Source organism: Scyliorhinus torazame, chromosome 16, assembly GCF_047496885.1.
Source record: "Scyliorhinus torazame isolate Kashiwa2021f chromosome 16, sScyTor2.1, whole genome shotgun sequence".
Taxonomy (NCBI): Eukaryota; Metazoa; Chordata; class Chondrichthyes; order Carcharhiniformes; family Scyliorhinidae; genus Scyliorhinus; species Scyliorhinus torazame.
The window spans coordinates 68,438,997-68,463,564 of NC_092722.1; the positions used below are offsets into that span (position 1 = coordinate 68,438,997).

The 24,568-nt window shown below is 56.9% G+C and overlaps 1 protein-coding gene across 2 annotated transcripts in view; it reads right to left on the minus strand.

Moving 5' to 3' along the window:
- LOC140392859 (polyhomeotic-like protein 1) overlaps positions 1 to 24,568 on the minus strand; it is a 210,658-nt gene that overhangs the window by 163,511 nt on the left and 22,579 nt on the right. The window contains exons 4-5 of one of the 2 annotated variants that reach the window (XM_072478600.1): positions 1,989 to 2,066; positions 1,375 to 1,536 (exon numbers count right to left, since the gene is read on the minus strand). In XM_072478600.1, the coding sequence (XP_072334701.1) occupies positions 1,375 to 1,536; positions 1,989 to 2,066 (240 nt within the window). The remainder of the gene's footprint in view (positions 1 to 1,374; positions 1,537 to 1,988; positions 2,067 to 24,568) is intronic. The other variant, XM_072478601.1, reaches the window with a different exon arrangement.

Sequence of the window (24,568 nt, forward strand, 5' to 3'; positions counted from 1 at the left end):
AGAGAGACAGAGAGAGAGAATGACAGAGAGAGAAACAGAGACCGAGACAGCGAGAAAGACACAGAGACAGAGAGAGAGAGACATTAACAGCGAGAAAGAGAGACAGAGAAAGAGAGACAGAGAATGAGAGTGAGAAAGAGGGAGACAGAGAGAGAGGGAGACAGAGAGAGAAACAGAGACCGAGACAGTGAGAAAGACACAGAGACAGAGAGAGAGACATTTACAGCGAGAAAGAGAGATAGAGAAAGAGAGACAGAGACAGAGAATGAGAGACAGAGACAGAGAATGAAAGAGAGGGACACAGAAAGGGAGGGAGACAGAAGAGAGAGAGAGAGAGAGACACACACAGGGAGAGAGAGACACTGAGAGAGACAGACAGAGGGAGACAGAGAAAAAGACAGAGGGAGAGACAGAGAGAGAGAGAGCAACAGAGACAGAGAGAAAAAGAGACACAGAAGAGAAAAAGAGAGACAGAGAGAAAGAGAGTGACAAAGAGAGAGTGACAGAGAGAGAGACAGAGACCGAGATGGAGAGAAAGAAACAGAGGGAGAGACAGAGAGAAATACACAGAGGGAGATACAGAGAGAGCCCAACAGAGAAAGAGAAAAGAAGAAAGAGAGAGAGCGACAGAGACAGAGAGACACACAGAAAGAGACACGGAGAAAGAGATAGATGGAGGCAAAGAGGGAGAGATAGAGGGAGTGACAGAGACTGAGAGAAGCGAGACAGAGAGAGCGGGAAAGTGAGAGAGACAGACAGAGAGAAAGAGACGGAGAGAGAGAGTGGGACAGAGAGGGAGAGGGAGGGAAGAAATGACAGGCAGAGAGTGGTGTTTTACATGGAGATGGTGGGGTGTGGAGGGGTGGATGGAGTGGTATTTGTGATGATATGCATCACTGTAAATACACACGGGGTTAATGTAAATACATTAAGACTAAGTAAACACTAGAGGGAGCACCAGAGATGCCATGACATGCAGACATAGTTAATGAACACATAGAATAGGACACGACCAATGGGCAGTCAAGGCACCCAGAGGTGACACTACCACAAGGGGGCATTACACAACCCATATATAAGGACAGGGCACACATGCTCTGTCTCTTTCCACAGGCGACACTTAGAGAGTAGGACAGGGGCAGATCAGAAGCATCACACCCACCACGTGGCTTAGAGCAGACTGGTTAGTTAGACTGAGTTACTACAGCAAGATTAGCAGGAGAGTCAAACTCATAGAGAACTGTGCTAACTGTGCTACTGGTTCAATAAATCACACTGAACTTACTTCAAAGTCTGGAGTATCTTTTGGTCAAAGCTGCATCGAGTTGCAGCCTGTGTTATCCCAGAGTACATAACACAATAGTATTGACTTACCAGCTGTGCCTGTAGGTACATCTTGGCCTGTGTGGGAGTCAGAGTAGGTGTGCTGCTGCTACTGGTATTGGTACTGTTACTCATCATGGAGCTGGTTACAGGCGAGCTGACTGTCTGAGCTCGGCTACTAAGCTGTGTGCCCGAGCTGTTGGTCAGATTGATCTGTAACAGAGACAGGGTCACAGAGGATCAGGTCAGGGTGCACAGGATCATAGAGGGTCAGGTCAGAGTGCATGGGGTCACAGAGGGTCAAGTCAGAGTGCATGGGGTCATAGAGGGTCAGATCAGAGTACACAGGGTCACAGAGGGTCGGGTCAGGTCAGGTCAAAGTTCATGGGGTCACACAGGATCAGGTCAGGGTGCACGGGGTCACAGACGGTCAGGTCAGGGTACACGGGGTCAGGTCAAAGTGCAGGGGGTCACAGAGGGTCAAGTCAGAATGCACGAGTTCAGTGGGGTCAGGTCAGAGTGCACAGGATCACAAAGAGTCTGGTCAGAGTGCCCGGGTCACAGAGGCATCTGATGGTTTGGGGGCGGTTGGTTTCTAGAGGTTGGCTGCTCCCTAGTGTCCACGCCTTTCTCCCCATCCTCCCCTTCTGCCTCTCAATACTCACTGTGCTCTGCGATGTGCCAGTGGTTTGGGTCTCGCTCACGCTGGGGGAATTCACTTGTCTGCTGGCTGCTAGGGTCACCTGCAACAGAGACAGTGTGAGACCATAACCCTTCACCCTCGACCCCAAACAGGGACCCTTGACCCTAGCCAGTTATCTGCAATCGAAGGGGCTCCAACTAAAGATCGAGCGTTCAAGAGCAAGGAGGTTGTGTTAAACTAAATAAGGGGTAAAATCCTAAAAGGGGTGGAGGAGCAGAGGGACCTGGGTGCATCTGTGCATCAATCACTGAAGGAGGCGGGAGAGCTGGAGAGAGCAGTTAATAAAGCAGAGAGTATTCTGGGCTTTATTAATAGGCACTGTAAGAATTCTTACAACACCAGTTTAAAGTCCAACAGGTTTGTTTCGAATCACTAGCTTTTGAAGCGCTGCTCCTTCCTCAGGTGAATGAAGGGGTGGGTTCCAGAAACATATATATAGATAAGGATGAGTACGGTCTCTACTGGGACGTTGGATTCATGTTGCCTTACATTCCCCCCCACCATCTGGCCTGGGCTTGCAAAATCCTACCAACTGTCCTGGCCTGGGACAATTCACACCGCTTTAACCTGTGATTATAGATAGATAGATAGAATTTACAGTGCAGAAGGAGGCCATTCGGCCCATCGAGTGTGCACCGGCTCTTGGAAAGAGCACCCTACCCAAGGTCAACACTTCCACCCTATCCCCATAACCCAGTAACCCCACCCAACACTAAGGGCAATTTTGGACACTAAGGGCAATTTATCATGGCCAATCCACCTAACCTGCACATCTTTGGACTGTGGGAGGAAACCGGAGCACCCGGAGGAAACCCACGCACACACGGGGAGGATGTGCAGACTCCGCACAGACAGTGACCCAAGCCGGAATCGAACCTGGGACCCTGGAGCTGTGAAGCAATTGTGCTATCCACAAGGCTACCGTGCTGCCCCATTATCCCTTTCTCCAGTTGCTCCGTCTGGACCTGTAAAGACTTAATTACCTGCAAAGGCTCGCATTCAAAGTATCGACTTGCATCATTGACTTTGTCTATATATATGTTTCTGGAACCCACCTCTTCATTCACCTGAGGAAGGAGCTGTGCTCCAAAAGCTAGTGATTCAAAATAAACCTGTTGAACTCTAACCTGGTGTTGTAAGACTTCTTACTGTGCCCACCCCAGTCCAACGCCGGCATCTCCACATCTTTATTAATAGGGGCTTCGAGTACAAGACCAAGGAGGTTATGCTAAACTGTATGCAACACCAGTTCAGTCCCCGCTGGAGTCACATGACATGTTCTGGGAGCTGCCCTAGAGGAAGACGGTAATGAGGGCATTGGAGAGTGTGGACAGGATTCATGAGAGTGGTTCCAGAGGTGAGGCGCTTCTGTACGAAGGATCAAAGGGACCTTGGTGTTCATGTACACTGGTCCCTTAAAGTAGCAGAGCAGGTGGAGACAGTGGTTAAGAAGGCTTCTGGGACAGCACGGTGGCACAGTGGATAGCACTGCTGCCTCACGGCACCGAGGTCCCAGGTTCGATCCCGGCTCTGGGTCACTGTCCGTGTGGGATTTGCACATTCTCCCCGTGTTTGTGTGGGTTTCGCCCCCACAAAGATGTGCAGGATAGGTGGATTGGCCATGCTAAATTGCCCCTTAATTGGAAAAAATTAATTGGGTACTCTAAATTCAAAATAAAAAGGCTTCTGGATATGCCTTTCTTAGCTGAGGCATAGAGTTTAAGTGCAGGGACATTATGCTGGAACAAAATGTTGGTTAGACCACAGCCAGAGTATTGTGTGCAGTTCTGGAATCCACATTATAGGAGGGATGTGATCGCACTGCAAAGGGAGCAGAGGAGATTTACCAGGATGTTGCCTGGGCTGGAGCGTTTCAGTTAGGAAGAGACATTGGATAGGCTTGGATTGATTTCCCTGGAGCAGAGGAGTCTGAGGGAGGACATGATTGAGATGGCTAAAATTATGAGGGGCATAGATAAGAGTCGGCAGGAAGCAACTTTTCCGATTGGTGATGGGTCAGTGCCCAGGGGGCATAGATTTAGGGGCCGGAGGTTTGGAGGGGATGTGAAGAAAACCTTTTCACCCAGAGGGTAGTGGGAGTTTGGAACTCACTGCCTGAAAGGGTAGTGCGGCAGACATCCACATAACATGTAAGAAGTATTTTGATGTGCACTTGCAATGCCAAGGCATTTAAGGCTTTGAGACAAGTGCTGGGAAATGGGATTAGAATTGTTAGGTGGTTGTTTCTGACCGGCACAGGCGGGATGGACCGAAGGGCCTTTTCTGTGCTGTGACTCTCTGGGCGGAATTCTCCGCTCGAGCGAGAGCGCAACGAGGCCGGTGAATAGCAGGATAGGCAGAAAACGAGAACTCAGCCAGGCGCCAAACAGTTTGCAATGAAACCGGCCCGCTCTCGTAGGCGAAATCGGGATCCCGCCATAGCGTGGCGAGAACCAATTATCAACACTTAAGCCCTATTTCCATACAATGAACAGGAGCGACCCCATATCCAACAGCCTCCCCAGCAAGTGCTCACGCTGGCGCCGATTTGGACTCCGTTCTCACCAGGCGGATGGGCTTCTGCGGGGAGCCAAGTAGCCATCTTTGCTCACAGCCTGGGGCCGCTGGGTTTGCCACCCCAGTGCTCGGCTGGGGGGGGGGGCACTGGGGGACAACCACACGCGGCACCTCCATGCCAACCCCTGGATCGTGTGTACCCTTTCTGACGGCAACACTTTTCCCTGCTCGTCTCCTCCACCGACCACACATAACCCCCCACCGACTGCTGAGTCCCCTGGCTGGGCAGCTGAAGGCGATTGCTAACAGGGAATTGGCAATCGTGGTTAAGTGAGCACTTCACACAACCCAACTGGATTCCTGTGGGTGGGCCATGTACCATGTGGGAGTTATTACCTAGCATCCCAAACGAACCGTGATGCCTGGACAGTGTACCTGAACACTGCGGGAGGCAACACTACAAACGCAGCAGCTAACACCCAAACATCCAGGCATGCGACACAACTCCGGGGACATGTCCACGGCCAGAGGGTGGGAGCCACCATTGTCAGTCTAACTCCCTCTCCCAATTCCTTACAGATATTGAACGCTATGGCAGGGACTTTGGATGCAAAAGTTGCCCTAGTGCCGCTGCTAGGCTGGGCGGCCAGACGGCGGCTCCAGCAACAGCAGATGCTCGACCCGCCGCCCATCAGGCCAGTTAAGGACCCAGAGGGGGAGTCCCGCGACGGTCCAGGGTGTACAGGCGCCGCTGGTCATTTGAACAAATGATGATCGGCGTGTGCCGCAGGAGGCTCTGTCTCAACAAAGAGACACTGCGGCACCTGTGCCGTGTCCTCGTGGACTTGCCACCACGTGGAGGAGGACACCCGCTCCCGGTGCCGCCAAGGTCACTGCAGCTCTGAACCTTTACGCCTCAGGATCATTCCAGGGCTTGAGTGGGGACCTGTGTGGCACAGCACAGGCCACTGTCCACAGGTACATCTGACAGGTCACGGATGCCCTGTTTGCCCAGGCAGAAAACTACATCATCTTTGACATGGACCAGGCCCAGCAAAATGCCCGGGCAGCAGGTTTCTCCGCCATCACCGGGATGCCCCAAGTCCAGGGGTAATAGATGCCACGCATGTTGCCCTGCGCTCATCGGGCCAACTGGAAGCGCCCTACATTAACAGAAAGCGGTCCCACTCCCTGAACATACCCGGTAGCACAGTGGTTAGCACTGTTGCTTCACAGCTCCAGGGTGCCAGGTTCGATTCTGGCTTGGGTCACGGTCTGCGCAGAGTCTGCACGTTCTCCCCGTGTCTGTGTGGGTTTCCTCCGGGTGCTCCGGTTTCCTCCCACAAGTCCCGAAAGACGTGCTGTTCGATGAATTGGTCATTCTGAATTCTCCCTCGGTGTACCCGAACGGGCGGCAGAATGCGGCGACGAGGGGATTTTCACAGTTACTTCACTGCAGTGTTAATGTAAGCCTACTTGTGACACTAATAAAGATTATTATACAGCTCATGTGCGACCACCAGATGAAGATCATGTACGTGCGCGCACGCGACCCAGGGAGTGTCCATGACAGCTACATCCTGGGGCAGTCGGTCATCCCCACCCTCTTTGACGAGCTGGGGTGGCTCTTGGGGGATAAGGGGTACTCGCTGAGGGCCTGGTAATGACACCAGGACAGAGCCGGTGACTGAAGCGGAGACCTGATACAACGTGGCCCATGTAGCCACCTGGTGGAGCGGTGCTTCGGACTGCTCAAGATGCAGTTCCAATGCCTTGACCTCTCCAGGGGGGGGAATGCCTGAAGAGATGGGCCAAGGGTTCGGAGATCAGCCCGCATTGCGGAGGAAAGTGACAGAGGCATCATACTGGTTGTGCTCAAGGGTGTTTATTGTGTTTTACAATTCCCCATTCTCTGATGGTGCCCCCCCCCACCCCTATCTACCCCAAACCCTACCTACCCCCCCCCCCCCCCCCCGGTGCCCTCAGTGATCCTCGCTGTGCTTTGCCCTCCTAGCTCTACCCCTACATCTTGGTGTTTCCCCATCTGAGGTGGAGGCAGCCGGCTGCTTACCTCATCCTGTGGTCTTCGATGACCCTGGCGGGCGTCCTCTGGGGGCTTTGAGCCTGAAGACCCCAGTGCACTTGTCAATGGCTCATGTACAGCCCTGCCGCCCTGTTCCATGTGCTGCCTGTACGATGCGGCCTCATCGGAGGGGTGGAACTCGGGGGAGCCGATAGCCACCATCCCCACTCCATGGGGTCTGAGTTGGCACTCTGCGTCCCCTCCTCCCGTTCGGTGCCCATAGGGTCCTGGGGTTCACCTTGGGACGGAGGGGCAGCTAGTTCAAGCCTCGGCTGCCCCTGCATCATCTGGCTCTGCCACCCTGGCGGTTCTGCAATGTCTGCAACATGGTGTCGACGCCCTCGGCGATGCTCCTCAGTGACTGGGACCTGCTCTGCAGCGCCTCGGCAATGTCCACCTGTGACTGGGACAAGCTCCACAGTGCCTCGGCCAATCCCATCTCAGAGCAGGACATGTTCCGCAGAACCTCATCAAGGTCAGCCTGATACTGGGTCACATCCCCCAGTGAGGCAGACATTCTGCCGAGGCCCTCAGCCAAGGCCGTCACCGACTGCACAACGCCTTGGACACCTTCACTAATGGTGCCAACGTCATGCACCAGGCTCTCCACTGTGGTCGCCACCCTCGCTGTGTTGGCCTCGGTGGCATCATTGCTGGCGCCATCTCCTGCGGCCATAGCCTCTGGGACTATGGATCGGCTATGGACCCGCTGGAGTGACTTTGACATCTCCCTCTGAACGTCCCAGCCGCTCACCAACATCTCCATCAGCCTGTTCCACAGGCCCAGTATCAGGCTGGGGCCCAGCTGGGTCCTGGGATCCAGCAGCCCTCTAACTGCTGTCTCGCCTGGGGGGGGTTCCTGCCTCCACCTGGTGTACATCATCAGCAGTGTGGTGCTCACCAGATTGTGCCCCAGAAGCCTGTCCCCTAACATGTCCCACTGAGGTGCGTGTATCTGCGCTGGTGGAGGGTGGGGATGACAACAGTGCCGCGACTGTTATAGTAGCATCCTCGGAACTGTCCTGGGAGGCTGGAGAGGGGGCCACCTGGGGTGGGCCAGCGCCGCCACCTGAGGAGTTGCAGAAGAGTGGACATGTGGTCAGTGGGAGGGAGGGGTCAGTCAGTAAAGCAAAAACAACTCGAATTTGACAGGTCCCCCGGGTGGAACCCGGTGGTTCCTCACTTCTGCGGCATCCACCAGCTCCCGCGTCGGTGACCACTCTGTCCTCGGCCTCACCGGTCATCTCCAGGGTCCCTTCCTTGAAGGTGGTGAGGATTCTTCTGTCCGGTTCACCACCACCAGTCTGGGCCCTCTCCCAGCAATTGTGGGAGAGCTTTTCTTGAGAAGGCACAGAGAGAGAACCATTAGCCACACTCGTGGTTCACAGTGGTGGAAGGGAGTTGCGACGGAAAGGTTGGGGAGCGGTAGAAGAGAGAGTTGGGTGTGGATCCTTGTGCGAGGGCAGAAAGGGAGAGTTGGGAGTGGATGCTTGTGTGAGGGCGGAAAGGATTTGGTGCGGGGTCGTTGGTGTCTACTCACTCGTGCTGTAGGTCATTGACCTTTTCCAGGCTCTTCAGGCCAGTCCTCCTGGTAACACTGCCAGTGCTCACAGCCCCTGCCACCTCATCCCAGGCAGCACTGGCTGCCGTACAGTTAATCCTCCTGGACGCTCGGGGGAACAGGACAACCCTCCTGGCCTCCACTGTGTCTCGGAGCCTCCCCAGAGACACATCTCCAAATCTAGGGGCTGGTCTCCTGGGCGCCATTTTTGCGAACTGGCTGAGCAAGTGCAGCTTAACTGGACCTTGTTAGCGGGGGGCCGGCAAATCGGCTGGCGAGCTTCATTTGTGGCGAGACGCCCGTGGGGCCTCGTTAAGTGGACCAATTAACGTTGAAGAGCGTTGCCGGCCTCGCTGAACCTAGCGCCGGGAAGCTCGCGGCACTTCCCGCTCGCCACCACATTTCGAAATCTTTTTGGAGAATCGCGCCCTATGGCAGTTTGGAGGGGGTTCAGACTGGGGGGGGAACTGGGACGTACTGTCTGAGAGTGTGGAGGACGCTGGTTAAATCACGGCATTCCCCTGGGAGCTGGGCTCTGGGACGTACTGTCTGAGAGTGTGGAGGAGGCTGGTTAAATCACGGGATTCCCCTGAGAGCTGGGCTCTGGGACATACTGTCTGAGAGTGTGGAGGAGGCCGGTTAAATCACGGCATTCCCCTGGGAGCTGGGCTCTGGGACGTACTGTTTGAGAGTGTGGAGGAGGCCGGTTAAATCACGGCATTCCCCTGGGAGCTGGGCTCTGGGACGTACTGTCTGAGAGTGTGGAGGAGGCCGGTTAAATTACGGCATTCCCCTGGGAGCTGGGCTCTGGGACGTACTGTCTGAGAGTGTGGAGGAGGCCGGTTAAATCACGGCATTCCCCTGGGAGCTGGGCTCTGGGACATACTGTCTGAGAGTGTGGAGGAGGCCGGTTAAATCACGGCATTCCCCTGGGAGCTGGGCTCTGGGACGTACTGTTTGAGAGTGTGGAGGAGGCCGGTTAAATCACGGCATTCCCCTGGGAGCTGGGCTCTGGGACGTACTGTCTGAGAGTGTGGAGGAGGCCGGTTAAATTACGGCATTCCCCTGGGAGCTGGGCTCTGGGACGTACTGTCTGAGAGTGTGGAGGAGGCCGGTTAAATCACGGCATTCCCCTGGGAGCTGGGCTCTGGGAGGTACTGTCTGAGAGTGTGGAGGAGGCCGGTTAAATCGAGGAATTCCTCTGGGAGCTGGGCCCAGGAACGTACTGTCTGAGAGTGTGGGAGAGGCCGGTTAAATCGAGGAATTCCCCTGGGTGCTGGGCTCTGGGACGTACTGTCTGAGAATGTGGAGGAGGCCGGTTAAATCGAGGAATTCCCCTGGGAGCTGGGCTCTGGGAGGTACTGTCTGAGAGTGTGGAGGAGGCCGGTTAAATAGAGGAATTCCTCTGGGAGCTGGGCCCAGGAACGTACTGTCTGAGAGTGTGGGAGAGGCCGGTTAAATCGAGGAATTCCCCTGGGTGCTGGGCTCTGGGACGTACTGTCTGAGAATGTGGAGGAGGCCGGTTAAATCGAGGAATTCCCCTGGGAGCTGGGCTCTGGTACGTACTGTCTGAGAGTGTGGAGGAGGCCGGTTAAATCACGGCATTCCCCTGGGAGCTGGGCTCTGGGACGTACTGTCTGAGAGTGTGGAGGAGGCCGGTTAAATTACGGCATTCCCCTGGGAGCTGGGCTCTGGGACGTACTGTCTGAGAGTGTGGAGGAGGCTGGTTAAATCACGGCATTCCCCTGGGAGCTGGGCTCTGGGACGTACTGTTTGAGAGTGTGGAGGAGGCCGGTTAAATCACGGCGTTCCCCTGGGAGCTGGGCTCTGGGACGTGCTGTCTGAGAGTGTGGGAGAGGCCGGTTAAATCGAGGAATTCCCTGGGTGCTGGGCTCTGGGACGTACTGTCTGAGAATGTGGAGGAGGCCGGTTAAATCGAGGAATTCCCCTGGGAGCTGGGCTCTGGGACGTACTGTCTGAGAGTGTGGAGGAGGCCGGTTAAATCGAGGAATTACTCTGGGAGCTGGGCCCAGGAACGTACTGTCTGAGAGTGCGGGAGAGGCCGGTTAAATCGAGGAATTCCCCTGGGAGCTGGGCTCTGGGACGTACTGTCTGAGAGTGTGGGAGAGGCCGGTGAAATTACGGCATTCCCCTGGGGGCTGGGTTCTGGGACGTACTGTCTGAGACTGTGGGAGAGGCCGGTTAAATCGTGGCATTCCCCTGGGATTTGGGCTCTGGGCTGTACTGTCTGAGAGTGTGGGAGAGGCCGGTTAAATCACGGCATTCCCCCGAGAATTGGGCTCTGGGACGTACAGTCTGAGAGTGCGGAGGGCGGTTAAATCGAGGAATTCCCCTGGGAGTTGGGCTCTGGGACGTACTGTCTGAGAGTGTGGAGAAGGCTGGTTCAATCACGGCATTCCCCTGGGAGCTGGGTTCTGGAACACACTGTCTGAGGGCGTGGAGAAGGACGGTTAAATCGAGGAATTCCCCTGGGAGGTGGGTTCTGGAACGTACTGTCTGAGAGTGTGGAGGAGGCCGGTTAAATCACGGCATTCCCCTGGGAGCTGGGTGCTGGGACGTACTGTCTGAGAGTGTGGAGGAGGCCGGTTAAATCACGGCATTCCCCTGGGAGCTGGGCTCTGGGACGTACTGTCTGAGAGTGTGGGAGAGGCCGGTTAAATCGAGGAATTCCCCTGGGAGCTGGGCTCTGGGACGTACTGTCTGAGAGTGTGGAGGAGGCCGGTTAAATCACGGCATTCCCCTGGGAGCTGGGTTCTGGGACGTACTGTCTGAGAGTGTGGGAGACGCCGGTTAAATTGAAGAATTCCCCTGGGAGCCGGGCTCTGGGACGTACAGTCTGAGAGTGTGGAGGAGGGCGGGTAAATCGAGGAATTCCCCTGGTCGATGGGCTCTGGGACGTACTGTCTGAGAGTGTGGGAGAGGAGAAGTAAATCGAGGAATTCCCCTGGGAGCTGGGCTCTGGGACCTCCTGTCTGAGAGTTTGGGAGAGGCCGGGTAAATCACGGCATTCCCCTGGGAGCTGGGCACTGGGACCTCCTGTCTGAGAGTTTGGGAGAGGCCGGTTAAACCACAGCATTCCCCTGGGAGCTGGGCTCTGGGACGCACTGTCTGAGAGTGTGGAGGAGGCCGGTTAAATCACGGCATTCCCCTGGGAATTGGGCTCTGGGACGTACTGTCTGAGAGTGTGGAGGAGGCCGGTTAAATCGCGACATTCCCCTGGGAGCTGGGCTCTGGGACATACTGTCTGAGAGTGTGGGAGAATCGGGTTAAATCACGGCATTCCCCTGGGAGTTGGGCTCTGGGACTACTGTCTGAGAGTGTGGGAGAGGCCGGTTAAATCACGGCATTCCCCTAGGAGCTGGGTGCTGGGACGTACTGTCTGAGAGTGTGGAGGAGGCCGGTTAAATCACGGCATTCCCCTGGGAGCTGGGTTCTGGGACGTACTGTCTGAACGTGTGGGAGAGGCCGGTTAAATCGAGGAATTCCCCTGGGAGTTGGGCTCTGGGACTACTGTCTGAGAGTGTGGGAGAGGCCGGTTAAATCACAGCATTCCCCTGGGAGATCGGTTCTGGGACGTACTGTCTGAGAGTGTGGAGGAGGCTGGTTAAATCACGGCATTCCCCTGGGAGCTGGGACGTACTGTCTGAGAGTGTGGAGGAGGCCGGTTAAATCACGGCATTCCCCTGGGAGCTCGGTTCTGGGACGTACTGTCTGAGAGTGTGGAGGAGGCTGGTTAAATCACGGCATTCCCCTGGGAGCTCGGTTCTGGGACGTACTGTCTGAGAGTTTGGCGGAGGCCGGTTAAATCACGGCATTCCCCTGGGAGCTGCGCTCTGGGACGTACTGTCTGAGAGTGTGGAGGAGGCCGGTTAAATCACGGCATTCCCCTGGGAGCTGGGCTCTGGGACGTACTGTCTGAGAGTGTGGGAGAGGCCGGTTAAATCACGGCATTCCCCTGGGAGCTCGGTTCTGGGACGTACTGTCTGAGAGTGTGGAGGAGGCAGGTTAAATCACGGCATTCCCCTGGGAGCTGGGACGTACTGTCTGAGAGTGTGGAGGAGGCCGGTTAAATCACGGCATTTCCCTGGGAGCTCGGTTATGGGACGTACTGTCTGAGAGTGTGGTGGAGGCCGGTTAAATCACGGCATTCCCCTGGGAGCTGGGCTCTGGGACGTACTGTCTGAGAGTGTGGAGGAGGCCGGTTAAATCACGGCATTCCCCTGGGAGCTGGGTTCTGGGATGTACTGTCTGAGAGTGTGGGAGAGGCCGGTTAAATCGAGGAATTCCCCTGCGAGCTGGGCTCTGGGACGTACTGTCGGAGAGTGTGGAGGAGGCCGGTTAAATCATGGCATTCCCCTGGGAGTTGGGCTCAGGTCGGTACTGTCTGAGAGTCTGGAGGAGGCGGGTTAAATCGAGGAAGTCCCCTGGGGTGTGGGTTCTGGGACGTACTTCTGAGAGTGTGGGAGAGGCCGGTTAAATCACGGCATTCCGCCTGGGAGCTGGGTTCTGGGACGTACTGTCTGAGAGTGTGGAGGAGGCCGGTTAAATCACGGCATTCTCCTGGGAGCTGGGCTCTGGGACGTACTGTCTGAGAGTGTGGGAAAGGCCGGTTAAATCGAGGAATTCCCCTGGGAGCTGGGCTCTGGGACGTACTGTCTGTGAGCGTGGAGGAGGCCGGTTAAATCACGGCATTCCCCTGGGAGCTTGGTTCTGGGACTACTGTCTGAGAGTGTGGGAGAGGCCGGATAAATCACGGCATTCCCATGGGAGCTGGGCTCTGGGACGTACTCTCTGAGAGTGTGGAGAAGGCTGGTTAAATCACGGCATTCCCCTGGGAGCTGGGCCCAGGGACGTACAGTCTGAGAGTGTGGAGGAGGCCGGTTAAATCGAGGAATTCCCCTGGGAGGTGGGTTCTGGGACGTACTGTCTGAGAGTGTGGAGGAGGCCGGTTAAATCGAGGAATTCACCTGGGAGCTGGGCTCGGGGACGTACTGTCTGAGAGTGTGGAGGAAGACGGTTAAATCGAGGAATTCCCCTGGGAGGTGGGTTCTGGCACACACTGTCTGAGGGTGTGGAGGAGGACGAATAAATCGAGAATTCCCCTGGGAGCTGGGCCCAGGGACGTACAGTCTGAGAGTGTGGAGGAAGCCGGTTAAATCGAGGAATTCCCCAGGGAGGTGTGTTCTGGGACGTACTGTCTGAGCGTGTGGGAGAGGCCGGTTAAATCACGGCATTCCCCTGGGAGCTGGGACGTACTGTCTGAGAGTGTGGAGGAGGCCGGTTAAATCACGGCATTCCCCTGGGAGCTTGGTTCTGGGACGTACTGTCTGAGAGTGTGGGAGAGGCCGGTTAAATCGAGGAATTCCCCTGGGAGTTGCGCTCTGGGACGTACTGTCTGAGAGTGTGGGAGAGGCCGGATAAATCACGGCATTCCCATGGGAGCTGGGCTCTGGGACGTACTGTCTGAGAGTGTGGGAGAGGCCGGGTAAATCACGGCATTCCCATGGGAGCTGGGCTCTGGGACGTACTGTCTGAGAGTGTGGAGAAGGCTGGTTAAATCACGGCATTCCCCTGGGAGCTGGGTTCTGGAACACACTGTCTGAGGGTGTGGAGGAGGACGAATAAATCGAGGAATTCCCCTGGGAGCTGGGCCCAGGGACGTACAGTCTGAGAGTGTGGAGGAGGCCGGTTCAATCGAGGAATTCCCCTGGGAGGCGGGTTCTGGAACGTACTGTCTGAGAGTGTGGAGGAGGCCGGTTAAATCGAGGAATTCACCTGGGAGCTTGGCTCGGGGACGTACTGTCTGAGAGTGTGGAGGAGGCTGGTTAAATCGAGGAATTCCCCTGGGAGTTGGGCTCTGGGACGTACTGTCTGAGAGTGTGGAGGAGGCTGGTTAAATCGAGGAATTCCCCTGGGAGGTGGGTTCTGGCACACACTGTCTGAGGGTGTGGCGGAGGACGAATAAATCGAGAATTCCCCTGGGAGCTGGGCCCAGGGACGTACAGTCTGAGAGTGTGGAGGAGGCCGATTAAATCGAGGAATTCCCCAGGGAGCTGTGTTCTGGGACGTACTGTCTGAGAGTGTGGGAGAGCCCGGTTAAATCACGGCATTCCCCTGGGAGCTGGAACGTACTGTCTGAGAGTGTGGAGGAGGCCGGTTAAATCACGGCATTGCCCTGGGAGATGGGTGCTGGGAGTTACTGTCTGAGAGTGTGGAGGAGGCCGGTTAAATCACGGCATTCCCCTGGGAGCTTGGTTCTGGGACGTACTGTCTGAGAGTGTGGGAGAGGCCGGTTAAATCGAGGAATTCCCCTGGGAGTTGGGCTCTGGGACTACTGTCTGAGAGTGTGGGAGAGGCCGGATAAATCACGGCATTCCCATGGGAGCTGGGCTCTGGGACGTACTGTCTGAGAGTGTGGAGAAGGCTGGTTAAATCACGGCATTCCCCTGGGAGCTGGGCCCAGGGACGTACAGTCTGAGAGTGTGGAGGAGGCCGGTTAAATCGAGGAATTCCCCTGGGAGGCGGGTTCTGGAACGTACTGTCTGAGAGTGTGGGAGAGGCCGGTTAAATCACGGCATTCCCCTGGGAGCTGGGCTCTGGGACCTCCTGTCTGAGAGTTTGGGAGAGGCCGGGTAAATCACGGCATTCCCCTGGGAGCTGGGCTCTGGAACGTATTGTCTGAGAGTGTGGGAGAGGCCGGTTAAACCACAGCATTCCCCTGGGAGCTGGGCTCTGGGACGCACTGTCTGAGAGTGTGGAGGAGGCCGGTTAAATCATGGCATTCTCCTGGGAGCTGGGCTCTGGGACGTACTGTCTGAGAGTGTGGGAAAGGCCGGTTAAATCGAGGAATTCCCCTGGGAGCTGGGCTCTGGGACGTACTGTCTGTGAGCGTGGAGGAGGCCGGTTAAATCACGGCATTCCCCTGAGAGCTGGGCTCTGGGACGTACTGTCTGAGAGTGTGGGAAAGGCCGGTTAAATGGAGGAATTCCCCTGGGAGCTGGGCTCTGGGACGTACTGTCTGTGAGCGTGGAGGAGGCCGGTTAAATCACAGCATTCCCCTGGGAGCTGGGTTCTGGGACGTACTGTCTGAGAGTGTGGAGGAGGCTGGTTAAATCGAGGAATTCCACTGGGAGCTGGGTTCTGGGACGTACAGTCTGAGAGTGTGGGAGAGGCCAGTGAAATCACGGCTTTCCCCTGGGAGCTGGGCTCTGGCACACACTGTCTGAGGGTGTGGAGGAGGACGAATAAATCGAGAATTCCCCTGGGAGCTGGGCCCAGGGACGTACAGTCTGAGAGTGTGGAGGAGGCCGGTTAAATCGAGGAATTCCCCTGGGAGCTGGGCTCTGGGACGTACTGTCTGTGAGCGTGGAGGAGGCCGGTTAAATCACGGCATTCCCCTGGGAGCTTGGTTCTGGGACTACTGTCTGAGAGTGTGGGAGAGGCCGGATAAATCACGGCATTCCCATGGGAGCTGGGCTCTGGGACGTACTGTCTGAGAGTGTGGAGAAGGCTGGTTAAATCACGGCATTCCCCTGGGAGCTGGGCCCAGGGACGTACAGTCTGAGAGTGTGGAGGAGGCCGGTTAAATCGAGGAATTCCCCTGGGAGGTGGGTTCTGGGACGTACTGTCTGAGAGTGTGGAGGAGGCCGGTTAAATCGAGGAATTCACCTGGGAGCTGGGCTCGGGGACGTACTGTCTGAGAGTTTGGAGGAAGACGGTTAAATCGAGGAATTCCCCTGGGAGGTGGGTTCTGGCACACACTGTCTGAGGGTGTGGAGGAGGACGAATAAATCGAGAATTCCCCTGGGAGCTGGGCCCAGGGACGTACAGTCTGAGAGTGTGGAGGAAGCCGGTTAAATCGAGGAATTCCCCAGGGAGGTGTGTTCTGGGACGTACTGTCTGAGCGTGTGGGAGAGGCCGGTTAAATCACGGCATTCCCCTGGGAGCTGGGACGTACTGTCTGAGAGTGTGGAGGCGGCCGGTTAAATCACGGCATTCCCCTGGGAGCTTGGTTCTGGGACGTACTGTCTGAGAGTGTGGGAGAGGCCGGTTAAATCGAGGAATTCCCCTGGGAGTTGCGCTCTGGGACGTACTGTCTGAGAGTGTGGGAGAGGCCGGATAAATCACGGCATTCCCATGGGAGCTGGGCTCTGGGACGTACTGTCTGAGAGTGTGGGAGAGGCCGGGTAAATCACGGCATTCCCATGGGAGCTGGGCTCTGGGACGTACTGTCTGAGAGTGTGGAGAAGGCTGGTTAAATCACGGCATTCCCCTGGGAGCTGGGTTCTGGAACACACTGTCTGAGGGTGTGGAGGAGGACGAATAAATCGAGGAATTCCCCTGGGAGCTGGGCCCAGGGACGTACAGTCTGAGAGTGTGGAGGAGGCCGGTTCAATCGAGGAATTCCCCTGGGAGGCGGGTTCTGGAACGTACTGTCTGAGAGTGTGGAGGAGGCCGGTTAAATCGAGGAATTCACCTGGGAGCTTGGCTCGGGGACGTACTGTCTGAGAGTGTGGAGGAGGCTGGTTAAATCGAGGAATTCCCCTGGGAGTTGGGCTCTGGGACGTACTGTCTGAGAGTGTGGAGGAGGCTGGTTAAATCGAGGAATTCCCCTGGGAGGTGGGTTCTGGCACACACTGTCTGAGGGTGTGGCGGAGGACGAATAAATCGAGAATTCCCCTGGGAGCTGGGCCCAGGGACGTACAGTCTGAGAGTGTGGAGGAGGCCGATTAAATCGAGGAATTCCCCAGGGAGCTGTGTTCTGGGACGTACTGTCTGAGAGTGTGGGAGAGCCCGGTTAAATCACGGCATTCCCCTGGGAGCTGGAACGTACTGTCTGAGAGTGTGGAGGAGGCCGGTTAAATCACGGCATTGCCCTGGGAGATGGGTGCTGGGAGTTACTGTCTGAGAGTGTGGAGGAGGCCGGTTAAATCACGGCATTCCCCTGGGAGCTTGGTTCTGGGACGTACTGTCTGAGAGTGTGGGAGAGGCCGGTTAAATCGAGGAATTCCCCTGGGAGTTGGGCTCTGGGACTACTGTCTGAGAGTGTGGGAGAGGCCGGATAAATCACGGCATTCCCATGGGAGCTGGGCTCTGGGACGTACTGTCTGAGAGTGTGGAGAAGGCTGGTTAAATCACGGCATTCCCCTGGGAGCTGGGCCCAGGGACGTACAGTCTGAGAGTGTGGAGGAGGCCGGTTAAATCGAGGAATTCCCCTGGGAGGCGGGTTCTGGAACGTACTGTCTGAGAGTGTGGGAGAGGCCGGTTAAATCACGGCATTCCCCTGGGAGCTGGGCTCTGGGACCTCCTGTCTGAGAGTTTGGGAGAGGCCGGGTAAATCACGGCATTCCCCTGGGAGCTGGGCTCTGGAACGTATTGTCTGAGAGTGTGGGAGAGGCCGGTTAAACCACAGCATTCCCCTGGGAGCTGGGCTCTGGGACGCACTGTCTGAGAGTGTGGAGGAGGCCGGTTAAATCATGGCATTCTCCTGGGAGCTGGGCTCTGGGACGTACTGTCTGAGAGTGTGGGAAAGGCCGGTTAAATCGAGGAATTCCCCTGGGAGCTGGGCTCTGGGACGTACTGTCTGTGAGCGTGGAGGAGGCCGGTTAAATCACGGCATTCCCCTGAGAGCTGGGCTCTGGGACGTACTGTCTGAGAGTGTGGGAAAGGCCGGTTAAATGGAGGAATTCCCCTGGGAGCTGGGCTCTGGGACGTACTGTCTGTGAGCGTGGAGGAGGCCGGTTAAATCACAGCATTCCCCTGGGAGCTGGGTTCTGGGACGTACTGTCTGAGAGTGTGGAGGAGGCTGGTTAAATCGAGGAATTCCACTGGGAGCTGGGTTCTGGGACGTACAGTCTGAGAGTGTGGGAGAGGCCAGTGAAATCACGGCTTTCCCCTGGGAGCTGGGCTCTGGCACACACTGTCTGAGGGTGTGGAGGAGGACGAATAAATCGAGAATTCCCCTGGGAGCTGGGCCCAGGGACGTACAGTCTGAGAGTGTGGAGGAGGCCGGTTAAATCGAGGAATTCCCCTGGGAGGTGGGTTCTGGGACGTACTGTCTGAGAGTGTGGAGGAGGCCGGTTAAATCACGGCATTCCCCTGGGAGCTGGGCTCTGGGACGCACTGTCTGAGAGTGTGGAGGAGGCCGGTTAAATCACGGCATTCCCCTGGGAGCAGGGCTCTGGGACGTACTGTTTGAGAGTGTGGAGGAGGACGAATAAATCGAGAATTCCCCTGGGAGCTGGGCCCAGGGACGTACAGTCTGAGAGTGTGGAGGAGGCCGGTTAAATCACGGCATTCCCCTGGGAGCTGGGCTCTGGGAGGTACTGTCTGAGAGTGTGAGGAGGCCGGTTAAATCGAGGAATTCCTCTGGGAGCTGGGCCCAGGAACGTACTGTCTGAGAGTGTGGGAGAGGCCGGTTAAATCGAGGAATTCGCCTGGGTGCTGGGCTCTGGGACGTACTGTCTGAGAATGTGGAGGAGGCCGGTTAAATCGAGGAATTCCCCTGGGAGCTGGGCTCTGGGACGTACTGTCTGAGAGTGTGGAGGAGGCCGGTTAAATCGAGGAATTACTCTGGGAGCTGGGCCCAGGAACGTACTGTCTGAGAGTGCGGGAGAGGCCGGTTAAATCGAGGAATTCCCCTGGGAGCTGGGCTCTGGGACGTACTGTCTGAGAGTGTGGGAGAGGCCGGTGAAATTACGGCATTCCCCTGGGGGCTGGGTTCTGGGACGTACTGTCTGAGAGTGTGGGAGAGGCCGGTTAAATCGCGGCATTCCCCTGGGATTTGGGCTCTGGGTTGTACTGTCTGAGAGTGTGGAGGAGGCCGGTAAAATCGAGGAATTCCCCTGGGTGCTGGGGTCTGGGACGTACTGTCTGAGAGTGTGGAGGAGGCCGGTTAAATCACGGCATTCCCCTGGGAGCTGGGTTCTGGGACGTACTGTCTGAGAGTGTGGAGGAGGCTGGTTAAATCGAGGAATTCCCCTGGGAGCTGGGTTCTGGGACGTACAGTCTGAGAGTGTGGGAGAGGCCAGTGAAATCACGGCTTTCCCCTGGGAGCTGGGCTCTGGCACACACTGTCTGAGGGTGTGGAGGAGGACGAATAAATCGAGAATTCCCCTGGGAGCTGGGCCCAGGGACGTACAGTCTGAGAGTGTGGAGGAGGCCGGTTAAATCGAGGAATTCCCCTGGGAGGTGGGTTCTGGGACGTACTGTCTGAGAGTGTGGAGGAGGCCGGTTAAATCACGGCATTCCCCTGGGAGCTGGGCTCTGGGACGCACAGTCTGAGAGTGTGGAGGAGGCCGGTTAAATCACGGCATTCCCCTGGGAGCAGGGCTCTGGGACGTACTGTCTGAGAGTGTGGAGGAGGACGAATAAATCGAGAATTCCCCTGGGAGCTGGGCCCAGGGACGTACAGTCTGAGAGTGTGGAGGAGGCCGGTTAAATCACGGCATTCCCCTGGGAGCTGGGCTCTGGGAGGTACTGTCTGAGAGTGTGGAGGAGGCCGGTTAAATCGAGGAATTCCTCTGGGAGCTGGGCCCAGGAACGTACTGTCTGAGAGTGTGGGAGAGGCCGGTTAAATCGAGGAATTCGCCTGGGTGCTGGGCTCTGGGACGTACTGTCTGAGAATGTGGAGGAGGCCGGTTAAATCGAGGAATTCCCCTGGGAGCTGGGCTCTGGGACGTACTGTCTGAGAGTGTGGAGAAGGCTGGTTAAATCACGGCATTCCCCTGGGAGCTGGGCCCAGGGACGTACAGTCTGAGAGTGTGGAGGAGGCCGGTTAAATCGAGGAATTCCCCTGGGAGGCGGGTTCTGGAACGTACTGTCTGAGAGTGTGGGAGAGGCCGGTTAAATCACGGCATTCCCCTGGGAGCTGGGCTCTGGGACCTCCTGTCTGAGAGTTTGGGAGAGGCCGGGTAAATCACAGCATTCCCCTGGGAGCTGGGCTCTGGAACGTATTGTCTGAGAGTGTGGGAGAGGCCGGTTAAACCACAGCATTCCCCTGGGAGCTGGGCTCTGGGACGCACTGTCTGAGAGTGTGGAGGAGGCCGGTTAAATCACGGCATTCCCCTGGGAATTGGGCTATGGGACATACTGTCTGAGAGTGTGGGAGAATCGGGTTAAATCACGGCATTCCCCTGGGAGCAGGGCTCTGGGACGTACTGTCTGTGAGTGTGGGAGAGGCCGGTTAAATCACGGCATTTCCCTGGGAGCTGGGTGCTGGGACGTACTGTCTGTGAGCGTGGAGGAGGCCGGTTAAATCACGGCATTCCCCTGAGAGCTGGGCTCTGGGACGTACTGTCTGAGAGTGTGGGAAAGGCCGGTTAAATCGAGGAATTCCCCTGGGAGCTGGGCTCTGGGACGTACTGTCTGTGAGCGTGGAGGAGGCCGGTTAAATCACGGCATTCCCCTGGGAGCTGGGTTCTGGGACGTACTGTCTGAGAGTGTGGAGGAGGCTGGTTAAATCGAGGAATTCCCCTGCGAGCTGGGTTCTGGGACGTACAGTCTGAGAGTGTGGGAGAGGCCAGTGAAATCACGGCTTTCCCCTGGGAGCTGGGCTCTGGCACACACTGTCTGAGGGTGTGGAGGAGGACGAATAAATCGAGAATTCCCCTGGGAGCTGGGCCCAGGGACGTACAGTCTGAGAGTGTGGAGGAGGCCGGTTAAATCGAGGAATTCCCCTGGGAGGAGGGTTCTGGGACGTACTGTCTGAGAGTGTGGAGGAGGCCGGTTAAATCACGGCATTCCCCTGGGAGCTGGGCTCTGGGACGCACTGTCTGAGAGTGTGGAGGAGGCCGGTTAAATCACGGCATTCCCCTGGGAGCTGGGTTCTGGGAGGTACTGTCTGAGAGTGTGGAGGAGGCCGGTTAAATCGAGGAATTACTCTGGGAGCTGGGCCCAGGAACGTACTGTCTGAGAGTGCGGGAGAGGCCGGTTAAATCGAGGAATTCCCCTGGGAGCTGGGCTCTGGGACGTACTGTCTGAGAGTGTGGGAGAGGCCGGTGAAATTACGGCATTCCCCTGGGGGCTGGGTTCTGGGACGTACTGTCTGAGAGTGTGGGAGAGGCCGGTTAAATCGCGGCATTCCCCTGGGATTTGGGCTCTGGGTTGTACTGTCTGAGAGTGTGGAGGAGGCCGGTAAAATCGAGGAATTCCCCTGGGTGCTGGGGTCTGGGACGTACTGTCTGAGAGTGTGGAGGAGGCCGGTTAAATCACGGCATTCCCCTGGGAGCTGGGTTCTGGGACGTACTGTCTGAGAGTGTGGAGGAGGCTGGTTAAATCGAGGAATTCCCCTGGGAGCTGGGTTCTGGGACGTACAGTCTGAGAGTGTGGGAGAGGCCAGTGAAATCACGGCTTTCCCCTGGGAGCTGGGCTCTGGCACACACTGTCTGAGGGTGTGGAGGAGGACGAATAAATCGAGAATTCCCCTGGGAGCTGGGCCCAGGGACGTACAGTCTGAGAGTGTGGAGGAGGCCGGTTAAATCGAGGAATTCCCCTGGGAGGTGGGTTCTGGGACGTACTGTCTGAGAGTGTGGAGGAGGCCGGTTAAATCACGGCATTCCCCTGGGAGCTGGGCTCTGGGACGCACAGTCTGAGAGTGTGGAGGAGGCCGGTTAAATCACGGCATTCCCCTGGGAGCAGGGCTCTGGGACGTACTGTCTGAGAGTGTGGAGGAGGACGAATAAATCGAGAATTCCCCTGGGAGCTGGGCCCAGGGACGTACAGTCTGAGAGTGTGGAGGAGGCCGGTTAAATCACGGCATTCCCCTGGGAGCTGGGCTCTGGGAGGTACTGTCTGAGAGTGTGGAGGAGGCCGGTTAAATCGAGGAATTCCTCTGGGAGCTGGGCCCAGGAACGTACTGTCTGAGAGTGTGGGAGAGGCCGGTTAAATCGAGGAATTCGCCTGGGTGCTGGGCTCTGGGACGTACTGTCTGAGAATGTGGAGGAGGCCGGTTAAATCGAGGAATTCCCCTGGGAGCTGGGCTCTGGGACGTACTGTCTGAGAGTGTGGAGAAGGCTGGTTAAATCACGGCATTCCCCTGGGAGCTGGGCCCAGGGACGTACAGTCTGAGAGTGTGGAGGAGGCCGGTTAAATCGAGGAATTCCCCTGGGAGGCGGGTTCTGGAACGTACTGTCTGAGAGTGTGGGAGAGGCCGGTTAAATCACGGCATTCCCCTGGGAGCTGGGCTCTGGGACCTCCTGTCTGAGAGTTTGGGAGAGGCCGGGTAAATCACAGCATTCCCCTGGGAGCTGGGCTCTGGAACGTATTGTCTGAGAGTGTGGGAGAGGCCGGTTAAACCACAGCATTCCCCTGGGAGCTGGGCTCTGGGACGCACTGTCTGAGAGTGTGGAGGAGGCCGGTTAAATCACGGCATTCCCCTGGGAATTGGGCTATGGGACATACTGTCTGAGAGTGTGGGAGAATCGGGTTAAATCACGGCATTCCCCTGGGAGCAGGGCTCTGGGACGTACTGTCTGTGAGTGTGGGAGAGGCCGGTTAAATCACGGCATTTCCCTGGGAGCTGGGTGCTGGGACGTACTGTCTGTGAGCGTGGAGGAGGCCGGTTAAATCACGGCATTCCCCTGAGAGCTGGGCTCTGGGACGTACTGTCTGAGAGTGTGGGAAAGGCCGGTTAAATCGAGGAATTCCCCTGGGAGCTGGGCTCTGGGACGTACTGTCTGTGAGCGTGGAGGAGGCCGGTTAAATCACGGCATTCCCCTGGGAGCTGGGTTCTGGGACGTACTGTCTGAGAGTGTGGAGGAGGCTGGTTAAATCGAGGAATTCCCCTGCGAGCTGGGTTCTGGGACGTACAGTCTGAGAGTGTGGGAGAGGCCAGTGAAATCACGGCTTTCCCCTGGGAGCTGGGCTCTGGCACACACTGTCTGAGGGTGTGGAGGAGGACGAATAAATCGAGAATTCCCCTGGGAGCTGGGCCCAGGGACGTACAGTCTGAGAGTGTGGAGGAGGCCGGTTAAATCGAGGAATTCCCCTGGGAGGAGGGTTCTGGGACGTACTGTCTGAGAGTGTGGAGGAGGCCGGTTAAATCACGGCATTCCCCTGGGAGCTGGGCTCTGGGACGCACTGTCTGAGAGTGTGGAGGAGGCCGGTTAAATCACGGCATTCCCCTGGGAGCTGGGTTCTGGGAGGTACTGTCTGAGAGTGTGGAGGAGGCCGGTTAAATCGAGGAATTCCTCTGGGAGCTGGGCCCAGGAACGTACTGTCTGAGAGTGTGGGAGAGGCCGGTTAAATCGAGTAATTCGCCTGGGTGCTGGGCTCTGGGACGTACTGTCTGAGAATGTGGAGGAGGCGGGTTAAATCGAGGAATTCCCCTGGGAGCTGGGCTCTGGGACGTACTGTCTGAGAGTGTGGAGGAGGCCGGTTAAATCGAGGAATTACTCTGGGAGCTGGGCCCAGGAACGTACTGTCTGAGAGTGCGGGAGAGGCCGGTTAAATCGAGGAATTCCCCTGGGAGCTGGGCTCTGGGGCGTACTGTCTGAGAGTGTGGGAGAGGCCGGTGAAATTACGGCATTCCCCTGGGGGCTGGGTTCTGGGACGTACTGTCTGAGAGTGTGGGAGAGGCCGGTTAAATCGCGGCATTCCCCTGGGATTTGGGCTCTGGGCTGTACTGTCTGAGATGTGGAGGAGGCCGGTAAAATCGAGGAATTCCCCAGGGTGCTGGGGTCTGGGACGTACTGTCTGAGAGTGTGGTGTGGGAGAGGCCGGGTAAATCGCGGCGTTCCCCTGGGATTTGGGCTCTGGGCAGTACTGTCTGAGAGTGTGGGAGAGGCCGGTTAAATCACAGCATTCCCCCGGGAATTGGGCTCTGGGACGTACTGTCTGAGAGTGTGGGAGACGCCGGTTAAATCGAGGAATTCCCCTGGGAGCTGGGTTCTGGGACGTACAGTCTGAGAGTGTGGGAGAGGCCAGTGAAATCACGGCTTTCCCCTGGGAGCTGGGCTCTGGCACACACTGTCTGAGGGTGTGGAGGAGGACGAATAAATCGAGAATTCCCCTGGGAGCTGGGCCCAGGGACGTACAGTCTGAGAGTGTGGAGGAGGCCGGTTAAATCGAGGAATTCCCCTGGGAGCTGGGCTCTGGGACGTACTGTCTGTGAGCGTGGAGGAGGCCGGTTAAATCACGGCATTCCCCTGGGAGCTGGGTTCTGGGGCGTACTGTCTGAGAGTGTGGAGGAGGCTGGTTAAATCGAGGAATTCCCCTGGGAGCTGGGTTCTGGGACGTACAGTCTGAGAGTGTGGGAGAGGCCAGTGAAATCACGGCTTTCCCCTGGGAGCTGGGCTCTGGCACACACTGTCTGAGGGTGTGGAGGAGGACGAATAAATCGAGAATTCCCCTGGGAGCTGGG